Source organism: Oreochromis aureus, linkage group 3 (assembly GCF_013358895.1).
Source record: "Oreochromis aureus strain Israel breed Guangdong linkage group 3, ZZ_aureus, whole genome shotgun sequence".
Lineage (NCBI taxonomy): Eukaryota > Metazoa > Chordata > Actinopteri > Cichliformes > Cichlidae > Oreochromis > Oreochromis aureus.
Genome location: NC_052944.1, coordinates 97,270,070 through 97,282,485, shown reverse-complemented (window position 1 = coordinate 97,282,485; position 12,416 = coordinate 97,270,070). Strand labels below are relative to the sequence as shown.

Sequence of the window (12,416 nt, the reverse complement as noted above, 5' to 3'; positions counted from 1 at the left end):
AGTCATGCAACACATCAAGACTGTCCTGCCCCCTCCCTGGATCCTTCCAGTTTGCGTGTCGGCCCAACCGCTCAACCGATGATGCCATCTCCACTGCACTCCACTCAGCACTCACACACCTGGACAAAAAGACTCATATGTTCGAATGCTGTTCATAGATTTCAGTTCAGCATTCAACACTATAATCCCCAACAGCTCACTCAAAAACTGGTCCAGTTGGGGCTTAACACCTCTCTGTGCAACTGGCTGTTGGATTTCCTCACCGGAAGACCTCAAGCAGTGCGGGTCGGCAGTAATACATCCAGCACCATCATTTTAAACACGGGGCCCCCAGCAGGGATGTGTGCTGAGCCCCTCCTCTTCACTCTGCTGACCCATGACTGCACTCCATCATACAGCTCCAACCTCTTCATCAAGTTTGCGGACGACACACGGTGGTGGGTCTCATTAGCAACAGGGATGAGACCGACTACAGAAGTGAGGTGAGACGCCTGGCCACGTGGTGTGTTGACAACAATCTCTCTGAATGTGGAGAAGACGAAGGAGATTGTTGTGGACTTCAGGAGAATGCACACCCAACATGCTCCTCTGACCATTGACGGAGCGCCTGTGGAGAGAGTGAGCAGCACTAAGTTCTTGGGTGTGCACATCACAGAGGATCTCTCCTGGACGTACAACACCACAGCACTGGCCAAGAAATCACAGCAGCGCTCTTCTTTCTCCATAAACTAAGAAGAGCAGGAGCACCAGCCCCATCATGTACACTTTCTACAGAGGCACCATCGAGAGCATCCTGTCGAGCTGCATCACTGTGTGGTTTGGAGCCTGCAATGCGTCCTGTCATAGAACCCTCCAACGCATAGTGAGAGCTGCAGAGAGGATCATTGGTGTCTCTCCCCCTCCCTCCAGGACATTTACAGCACCGTCTCACTAAAAAAAAGCCCTTTGCATAGCGGCTGATCCCACGCACCCAATGCAAAGCTTCTTCAAGCTGCTGCCGTCAGGGAGGAGACTGCGGAGTCTCCAGGCCAGGACCAGCAGACTGAAGGACAGCTTCATCCATCAGGCTGTCAGGAAGCTTAACTCCCTCCTGATTCTGCCCCCTCTCCCCTCTCTCCTTCACGGTCTCACTGAACTCTGTCACACGCACACACACACACACACACTCTCTGACTCACTCACTGGCCTGCACCAGTTATTAGTCACCTTGTGGAGCATTGGACTGCCATTACCTCATAAGACTTTGTTGTTACACTATCTCCTACCGTACATTACCAAATCTCCATTTGCACTATTTGCCTATTTGCACTACCTTGCCTGGTCTACACTCAATGTCATTTACCGTTACCTGAATATTGTATATTGTATAGCTTTTTTTGTTATATGTAAAATTGTACTGTATTTATTCAAATTTTACTTTTTTAATTATTTTACTTGCATTTTTAATCACGCTCTTAAATTTAAATGTTCATTTGCTACTTCATCTAGGGTTTGAGAGTAACGAAATTTCTATTCTCTGTATGTCCTGTACATGTGGCAGAATTGACAAATAAAGTTGACTTTGACTTTTGACTTTGACTTTGAAATTACGGTCTCAGTTCATTAAATTAGCCTAAAATGGCTTAGCTATACAAAAAAATTATACGATTGATCCTAGGGATAAAAACTGCCCCAATGAAAACCATGATAAACATTTTTCAGTGCAAATTTATTATAACAAAAACTAACTCATTCCTTTAATGTTAGGATTTCATCTTAGACTGCTGGCCTTAAATTTGTATTTTTTTTTTTGTTTGTCCAGCAGATGTCGCTATTTTTTCACATTTAAAGCACACATCAAATGTTCCCCTGCAAATAAAAAACTGATGGATCAAAATCAATGTTGGTGTCAATCTTTGACCAATATAAAGGGCTAATCATAATAACAATAAAATATTAGTTGAAATGTATTTTATAAAAAATATTTAAGTTTTTTTTGTTTTTTTCTGCTAAAATACCAGTGCACTCATGTAAAGAAACTGGGATTTAAAGGGTTAAACCCCAAATATATAATGAATACTTAGGCAGAAGTAGTTTTAAGAGTGACTCATTAAAAGTGGAAAAATATTAATATACAACATATTTAGGGCATGGCTGTTTTTTGACCTTAGGACCACGAGTGTAACTATATTTGTAAACACCCTGAGACACATGGTACCTAAGTAAATCAAAGTTATTCTAAACTTCTGTTAGATTTGTATTGTGATTGTCATTTATGCTTAGAAATATCTACTTATATATTCTTAGAGTTTTATAATTATGTGTAGATTGGTAGAGGTTTGATCCTTAATAGTTTGTAACAACTCTGTGTAGCATGAAGAGGGGAGTGCGTTCACTCCTCTTCAGAGTGTTCTGGCATAGATCACACACCTCCTAGGAGAGGTCGTACCTTCTCTTGCTGATATATGGTATAGCAAACACACGTATATCTGTTTGAGTCTAAGAGCCTTTTGTTTAGATGGACCGCTAGACTCCTGGCACCAGCTTTGGGGAGTCACATTCCACACACACACACACACACACACACACACACACACGGTATTCTTTGTTCACATGTATACCTATATAAGAGGTCATATGTTAATGAACCTATGCATATTCATGTGACCACAATAAAAGAGCAGTGTTACGGGAGAGCGGACGAGAGCAACTGGGGTCAAGCGAAGGAACGGCGCCTGTCCAGTTCTCTCCCGTGCACGTGAAACATAAAGAATGTTGCCTACTCGTGTCTTGCTTGCTGTGTAATCGCATTGCCTTCAACGTTCCAGCGAATAGGTTCAAGCTACAAACCTATCAACTTCCAATCCCACAGATAAAGTTCCCAGTTGAAGACATGACCTGTGAACTTTGGTTCACACTGGATTCTTGTGGTATTTGTTCATTTAGTTACTAATTAGCATAATTTGTTGTGAAGCAGTTTCTTGATGAATGCGTTATTGCTAAATTGGTTTTCATTGGCAAAAAACATTTTACTTTCTAATTTATTTATTTATTTTTTTTTTTTTTTTTTTTTTTTGTCTGTCCCATTTGGTTCTTTAGCCGTCAGAATTGTTGTCTGAAGACCAACAAGGACACCAAATGGATTTATTCTGCCAAATGGATCATCATGGCATTGCCGTATTGGTCCATTTGATCAACCTTTGTCGTTATTATTTATTTTATTTTATTTTCAGTTGTTACAGATACAGACATGACTGGGGGATAGTAAAGGGAGAAAGAAAGAGAAGGAGGAAAAGAAAAACAGAAGGGAAAAGGGACAGTGAGAAAGGGCACTTACAAAGACAAAGAGAAAGAGAAGAAAAAAAAAAAAATTCTCCTGGATCACCTGTTGAGAGAAAAAGAAGAGAAGACAAGCAAGAAAAAAAACCAAACAAAAACAAAGCAACATACTAAACACAACACCATCACGTTAATCTAACTAAGTGTGAACAGCAGTAAATACTAAATATTGAAAGTTGTTGTGCAACACGCAGGACAGACAGCGCACAATGTACTTTGAATTAGCAGCTATGAAAGGTGTAGTTTATGTCTACGAACAGTGAACACCCGTGTGCACACCTGTGTGGATCAACGCGCTTGTATACAAAAGGTTTCCCCAGGTAATGGTCTGCTAGAGGGTGTGGAGGGCCATAGCCCCGTCCCCCAGGGCATGAAGTAGGCATGGAGGAGATCCAGGCTCCAGACATCCAGAGGCCCCAGAGTGCGAGAGCCCAAGGAGTACCACCGGAGGGGCATCCGTGCCACCTTCCTGGGAAGGGCTGAGGAGATCCCCAGACGAGGGGGTCACCCAGTAGCCACGGAGCAGAAGCCAGAGGGGGCTGCACTGGCGTGCCCGCCGGCTCTGCCGGCAGCCAGCTGTGCCAGAGTGAACCGAGTTGCAGGCCCCGAGGCCGGAGGCCCGAGGGCCCCCTTTGCCCCGGAAGAGGCCTGACCGAGCGACAGGCACCAGGCCCCGCCAAGTAGCCACCGGGAGTGAGCTGGTGTATACCTGAGCGCCCAGCCCCGGACACCAAGAACCACCAATGCACTAACCCCTGAGGGCATCAGTTACCAGCAGGGAGTGTGGTGAGGGGAGATAGGTCTCCACACTTTGGAGGGCCTGGGTGTTCCCAGGGAGGTGGAGTCTAAGACCCGACCTGACATATAGACACAGACAAACAGGCACACACAGACACAAACATGCTTTCCCACCCTCATGCACACATATACAAACACTCAGCACTCACCCAACGTAGGGACAGACATACATAGACATGTAGACACAATCATACTCCCCAAACATACTCTATGCCCCGGGTCCAGGTACACTCGCCCCCAGAGGGCGAAACGGCACCCAGACCCAAGAGATGTGACCCTTTCCCCCGGGGTGGAGGCAAGCAGACCGCCCCAGGCTCCGCAGCAGCAGGGAGGCCAATCTGACAGCCAACACCTCCTCCCAGCCCCCGCCCGATGGCTAGTAGAGAACGGGGTGTGTGAAGACCCCATACCTCCCTCCTCCCGCTCATGTGTAGTGTTGCTGCGTGTTGTTCTAAAGTGCATTTAAAACAAGGGAGGGCATGGTGCTGCTGCCAGAGAGCAGCAGGTGTTAGCACGGCCCCTCCCGAGAACCCTCAATGTCTACATGGATTTTAAAATTGAGAGGTGGGCACCGGCGCCAGAGGTAGGGTTGAATACACAGACCGTCCTCTGGACGCCGTTAACGTGGTCACCCTCAAGGCCCTAAATATATATATATGTGTGTGTGTGTTATGAGAGTGTGAATAATGTGGATGTCTAAGTTGTGAAATAAAATTGAGGCACAGGTGGCCAGAAGGGGACGGGGGGGGGGGGGAATGCCTCCCTGCACCCTGGTGACACACCCGCACCCCAAGGCCCTACCTGTGTGGGTGGGTGTGGCGGAGCGGGAAGAGGGAGGCAGCCGGGGATGGGGAGGAAAAGAAGGGAGGGGCAAGATGCCCCTCCTTAGGGCCAGCTCCCCCGCTGACCCCTATTTATTTTTTTTTAGATTGTCAAAATTTCTAGACCCCAGGGGGGAATTAATGTTTTTATGACAGGGAAATTCTTCACAACTGAAGTTATGTATGATACTGAGGTATTATTGTTTGAAAAAAAAATTCTCATTTCATTATGAATTGCTTTTTCAACTAGGAATTTCTTGAGGATGCGAGGGCATGAAGACACCCTGGAGTGGCAGTTGCAGACTCTGCGACACAATAAGCAACAGGATTCCAGCAGTTGTGGAGTTTTACTGTTAAAAGTACTTATTCAAATCATTCAATTTATTGTTGACTATGATTAAGAGTTTACATTATAAATATGATAAATCTCACAGTTTGCAGAAAACTACCTTGCTTTTAGAGACGTCAGTGGGGTGTTAACCACTACGTAAGCAGTTATGCTGGAGTGAATGGAGATAGCACCGTACTTGAACATCAAGGTAAGTCCAGTAATGTCCTTATCATGTTAGAGTGTGTACTTCCAATTTAAATAGTGCTTTTTAAACAGCATTATTTTAGTTTTTAAAACAAAGCTGCACTTTGTGAAACATATATTTAATTTGTTACAAATTAAATGAAAATCAGTTTTTTTTATTAATTAAAGACATAATGTTTGAACAACAGCAAATAAAAATGAATGTGTTTTAGGGAACACCGAGGACTACTGCATTGTTTGCTCTATGTTGCATGCTAATTGTCACGTCTGGGGTAGCAGTCGTGTGGTGGAGTGAATGAGGACCCATGTTGTAGACAGCGGCGGAGGTGCGACTGAGTTTATTTAAAGTGCACAAAAACAAAGGCGAGGGCAGAACTTAACATAAACCTAAACTGGGGGAAAACTAATAATGACAAAAAACACGAAACTATAACTCACAACGTCACATGCAGGGACAAAGATAAGGAGGTACGCAGGGAATAGAGAGCTGGCTAAGTCACGCTCAAGTAAATACCGGACTAGATCATTACTGATGGGGGGGGGAGCAGGAAGTAACACTTACAGGAAAACGGTGCAAAACAAGCATTAACAAGTGTCTAACAGCACTGTAGAAGTATAAAGAAAGATATAGATCAGCGTAGAATGGAAATCAGAACTTAGTAGCGAAACTTAAGGCGCATAGAGAGTTCATGTAAAGGCCACCCACACATAGAGGAAGTGAGGGCACGTGCAGAGAAAATAGAAATACAGGTTTGGGCAGATAACCATACAAAGATGTTTTTTTATTGAAACTGTGCATGAAGAACACAGAGTATTAAGAAAACAGGATAGGGAGATCAGTGGCGGTCCTGACGCCCTAGGCGAACACTCTGTCTGGCGCTCAATCCCCAGCCTCTAGCGACTGTGGAAGTCCCTACACTCCTCCTTTTCTTTCTCTTTTTTTTTAACTTTAAAAACGGGTTGTGTGTGAGACTTTAAATCAACAAAATATAAAATATACATTTAAATTGTTATTGATCCCGTTACCCCTAGTCCTAAAGTGTATATTATTTTTTTTTTACTCTTAAATATTTATTGTTCGTTTACTTGCACTGCTGTAACTGGAGCCTCGTCGTCTCGTCTCTATATATACTGGACTGTATGTAGCTGAGATGACAATAAAGTTTACTTTGACTTCAGCAGCAGGCGCACTGAGGGCTCTCGCCAAGGGTGTCAATTTGGCATGGACGGAGGGGACATGTCCCCATCAATAGTTTGATCGCTTCTTGTAAAGTAAAAAAAAAAAAAAACCCGACAGAAAGAAAAAAAAAGATCTGTCAGCGTCTCATTCACCCAGCGGTGCAGAAAGAGTTAAATTACGTTCTCTACTGGACCTCATGTGACAATTATGGCCAATGTGGATTGGCTGAGCCTTTCAGGGAGCTCTGTTTAGTTTCAGCAGAGGTAAACCTGCGCTGAGACGAGGACAGTAGCAAAGAGGAAGAACGTGCATATAAGAAAGTATTTTTCAAAGAAACCTGTAAGTCACTTAAAGCCAAGCTCACTCATAAAATGTGTCCGTCATAATAACGTTACAAGCTCTGCTAGGCTTTGGCCCACATCAGTCTAAAATTGTGTGTAACCATGAATAACGTGTTTTGGACACTAACTGCACAACAGGCAGCACTATTAGTTCTCCCAGTCTCAGAGGAACATTTCTAATTTTGATTGAAACTGTCAGAGAAAACGGCAGCCTCGAGCAAGCCAGGATATTAGTTTAAAGAGGCTGTTAGAATTATATGTCTAATGTTAAAATGTTGGTGACACAATAATTTCATCCTAATGGCTCTGAAATATTCATAGGGTTAATTTTTGAGACAAAATATCATGAGGTAGTCATGATTTTGCAAATATTCCACCTTGTAGTGCAGTTTGCACTACAATTGTTAGGCTGCTGATGTAAATTGAATGATTAGTATAGATTTGGCAAAGAATCTGAATTGACATGTCTCACTTTTTATATGGCACGAATCAATGTGTTTTTTTATCAAGAGGCAATATGTCCTAGTGCAGTCAGAGGGGAAAAGCCAGGGCCAAAGGTGAGACACATCAAGCACAGAATAATAATTTTGTGGTCATCTTAGATGAGTTTTATCGACAAAAACCACCAGTTCATTTAGTGTTCCCTTAGTGCTAATGTATAAGAGAAGTTGGTGTACTATAACTGAAGTAATCGTGTTAAGATAAGATAAGATTACCTTTCATTTTGTCACAGCAGAAAGTGGACAGTGCAAAGTTATATAGCAAAAATTAGAATACAATAAGAATAATATACTGTGCACAACTGTACAGAATAGAATAAAATAGTAGAATAAAATAGAATAAAATGTACATTAGGATAAAAATAGAATACAAATGTTATATACAACTGAGTAAAAATACAACTTACAACGTCTTATTGCACATGTGTGTGTTTGATCAGCTGCAAAAGTCTTTGTTGTGGAGTCTGACAGCAGTGGGGAGGAAAGACCTGCGAAATCGCTCCATCCCACATTTAAGTCCTTAAAGTCATATTCTTTTATTGTCTTGACTGTATTTGAAGCTAGTTTTATTTTTGTATGATACTTGATTTATGTGGAATATGGCTGAAGTAAACTAAAGTCTAAAATACTTAGTCAGTCATTTGTTTAATAGTAATTTAACATTATATAATTCACATATAAAACTATGAATTATAATTTTAAATGCTTTAATAGCATGTAGAATAGCATATGTAGGCAAGTATATTTCTCCTTTTTTATCAAGAAGCAAAGACGAAAAGGAAAAAAAAAAAGAAACAGGGCGGGGTTCGGTGGTTGAAACACACGTCCCCACCAATGCCAAAACCAAATCTACGCCCTTGGCTCTCGCGCTCACTTTTTGCGTATAGAATTTTGAAAAAACATTGGTGCAAATTATAAGTCTGTATCATGATGTCTGGTGTTTTTGTGTGTGTTAGTTTGTTTTTATTTTGTTTTATTTTCCAAGTTAATTATTAGATGCTGCTCCAGCCACCAGTGAATACCCCGCCGCCCCGCCCTCTCCTCCCTGTGCAGCAAACAGCAGGCGCACCTCGCAAACGGAGGGCGCCCTTACTCCCAGCAAATGGGCGATAGAAAACCGATCGGTGCCTACGACATTCCCAATATGCGCTGGCATGATGTCGGGGCAGCATGAGTACGAGCAATTTTTTTTTTTTCTGCCGATGCCCGTGATGCCCGTATCTAAAACCGCTACTGAGGGAGATGCTGAATGACGAACTCTGAAAAAGTATAAGTGTAACGGATCCAGGGACCGCCCGTCCGATCTGCAGGAGGCTTTTATGCTATACACATCTCTCATGTACATGGTGAATAAAATTGTCTAATTGAATAAGCGTTCGTCTCCGAGTGATTTCTTGTTTCAGGTCAGAATCAAAAGATCGGGGGGGGGGGAGTCTAATCTTCCATCAATTGATAGACGTGACTATAAATTTACGCTACGGCAGGATGTTTTGAAAAAGTAGGACGTTTTTTTCAGAACACTGGAAACACGAGGGTACTTTAGCATGGCTAACTAGCTCTGCCATACCAGAATCTGTGACTACAAAGTCCACAGTCTGTTAGTCTGGACTGTTTTTAACCTTCCCTCATACTTTTACTATTGAAGCCTCATGATTAAATCTGTATTTCCAACACTTTGTGAATTTTCATCACGTCAGAGGCGCGAGGCGCACCTGAGTGTAACACTTCTCACAGAGGACTGTCTGCGGAGCTGCTGCAGGTTAAACAGAGAATTTCTTACCGTTCACGAGGAGCAGGAACACCACCAGCGTCTTCATCCTCCTTTGAAAAGAACTCAAACCGACACAAAGTCCCGTTAAATCCTCTGCTGACCCAACGAACCCACAGTTGGCCACACCTGCAGCTCCCAAACACGCCCACGCACAAAGTTTACTTTATGTTTACCGGAAGTGAAACCGAACAGAGGAGGGGGACCCTACATCTACGTGCACAAAGGTTGGTGTAACAACAGCACTATTGTTGTCTAGAGAGCTAAGTACTGTAATAATCGCGGCAGTCTATGTAGCACTGGATGCCAGGGGCGATTCTAGGATCAGAGCTTTGGGGGTGCTGAGCACCCAGAGAGCTGCCCATCCAGACAAGATAAACTTTACTCACCACGATGAGACTTCTTCCCTGTCTCTGTCAGTCCCTGCATCCTTGTCCCCTGCATCCTGCATCCATGTCTCCAGTTGTCCAGAGTTCCCTCTGTTCCTCATCGTCTGTTGTCTTCATCTCCATTATCAGTCATCATAGTTTTACCATCTCTGTGTAAGTCTGCAAATTTCTTTATTAAAACATAAGATTCTTAAATTCATCAAGTCTCTCTGTGCCTGGGTCCTTGTCACAAAACATGACATCACTGTTTTGTACATTTTAACACAATTTAATCCCCACATTTGTGAAAGAAAAGCAAAACACTTTTTTGAAAAATCTGTAACAAAACCATCAAATCTGATAAAGGTTATTTAAATGCTGCTAAAGTCGACTACTGCCAAAGAAGAATGGATTGGAATAAAAAAAATACAAAAAAATTAATATCCTAACCTTAATTACTGCGGGAGAATAATGAATGATGCTCACAGTGAGTAAAAAGTAAACTGAGTGCATTAGTGGTGTGCGATACTGCATATTTTGGTATCGATCCGATACCAAGTAAATACGGGCCAGTATCGCTGATACCAACACCGATACAATACTTTTCAGTAAATAGGGTGGATGCCTAATTTAATTACTAAATTGCAATTAATTTTCATGACCTTAAGTGTTTGTTGTGATGTTTCCTTTAATTAGTTAAAACCCAGGACATAATTAGGATAAATCATTTATTTATAATTAAATCAAAAATGTTTTATTATTGTGGCGGCTCATGGTCTGTGATGCCGCTACAGGTGAGATGGACTCACCTTCACTGCATCTACAATGATGTCTCGCCGGCTTAAAACCTGTGCGCTGCTTGTGCTGTTGTTGTTTTTGGTGTTGATGTGTACAGCTGGCAGCAGGAGGGCTGCAGCCGTTGAATGCAGGCTTCTGTTACAGCAACCGTGTGATCACTGTAAGGGTGGACAGCGCGCGGCTCGGGGTAAGCCGGAGGCTGGCGCGCCAGCAGAACCTGCCAAGCTGGAGACGGACGTCGAGGTGCGCGGGGGTCCTGCCACGCCTGAGGGCGGCATGATGTCCGCTTCGGCACGCAGGCTGCATGGTCCTGCGTGACGGCCGTCTGCCCAGCTGCCTGTGAGCCCCAGCTCACTTCCACGCCTGCCGCGCCACCGCTGCTTGCCATATGGGTGGCCATCAGGCGCGGGCAACCGCAAGAGTGGACACTTCCCCGTCGCTGGGCTGGGGAAAAGGGCGCCGATGGTCCGGGCCGATTCCCTCGCCTGCTCGCGGGGTGGGGTGGAGCGGGCGAGGGGGGTATGTGGCAGGGCGTGTTCTGCGATGCCGCTGCAGGTTTGGTGGTAGTGATTTCACCACCAAACCTGTACAGCTGCCAGCGGGAGAGCTGCAGCCGTTGAATGTACTGTTACAGCAACCGTGTGATTATTGTAAGAATAAATGATGCTGTGAAGCATGAAAATGCCATCGGGTCTGCCGTTTTCTTTTTTTTAAATCTTAAGTGCAGGCAAACCAGTAAAAAAATACTCTTGATAAACTATAATACAAAAGTTACAATTAAAATTCTCAACAACAAAAATAATTAATTATAATTAATTAATTGTTTAATTAATTATAATTAATATGTTAACAACTCGCAAAGTGTCTAAGTCACGTGACGTGTCAGCGCAACACCGAAACAAGAATGGGGGAAGTGGGGCAAAGTGTGCCTGCTCTCGGCTGACAGAGGAGCGGCGAGTCCGGCGAGTCCGGCGAGTCCAGTGATCTGGTTGTTTCGTTTTTGCCAAAAGCACAGCATAGCAAACAAGCAGAATTCAAAGTAAAGAATCGATCTCACCAGGCTAGTATCGATCCGATACCGATGCCGACTTGGGATCGATACTATCGATATTTGGATCGATTCGCCCACCACTAGAGTGCATGTTTGGACAGAGATTCACTTTTAAAGTGTATATATAATACAATACAGATAAAAATACACTCCAGATAGATAGAAGAGTCCTTGAAATGTACAAAATATTATTAAAAGATTAGAAAAATGGAGACACCTTGGCCTATGGTACAATGTATGAAAAGATCTTTACTGCAGATACTACTATGGCTCTGCAGATTTTTTCTTTTCTTTTAACCTATGTCGCCTCACCTTGAGGTTGGTAAATCTGTCTATCACATTTTGGTGATCAAGTCTCTCAAGCATCTCTTTCTCAACTGACATCACAGCCAGGTGCTGGTGTCTGCTTTGACCCATGGTCCTTCTCAGCCAGGTATGGAGCTGATGAAAGATACTAAAAGACCTTTCACAGCTACAGCTGCTAACTGGGTTTGTTAGGGCAACCTGAATAACAGTTTTCAGTGTGGGGAAGATCTGATTATCCAGAAGATTGTACAATGTTAACATATTTGGAATGGCACCAGCCTCACTCTTGAGCTTCAAAAAGTTTTTGGCAACCGTGACTTCCTCTGACTGAAGCTCAATATGGTAATGCAGCGCCAGGGCTGACAACCCAGTTTGTTTTGCAGATTCTGTGTCGCAGCTTTAATATAGGGAGAAAACAACTTCCAGATAGTATGAGTAAAATTAGTTTTTTTTTTTCCTTTGCCAGTTTAACTCTTTTTTTGTTTTGCCTCTTTGTATTCCCTTCCTGACCTTGTACTTTCTCCTCATGTTCTCCTCTTTCCTCTCTCCCTCTTTGGACTGACAATCATACAGATTGTATTTGATTAGATTAAAAAAATATTATTAAAATAACTAATAAAAAAAGTCCTCTC

General features: G+C 43.1%; 1 protein-coding gene across 1 annotated transcript in view; it reads right to left on the bottom strand.

Annotated features, from left to right (window-relative positions):
- The window catches only part of LOC120438569, a 28,562-nt gene extending 19,140 nt beyond the window's left edge, over positions 1-9,422 (bottom strand). Inside the window, exon 1 of the mRNA XM_039608970.1 lies at positions 9,274-9,422. Coding sequence (XP_039464904.1) covers positions 9,274-9,310 — 37 coding nt within the window. The 5' untranslated portion in view covers positions 9,311-9,422. The remainder of the gene's footprint in view (positions 1-9,273) is intronic.
- Positions 9,423-12,416: the final 2,994 nt, after the last annotated feature.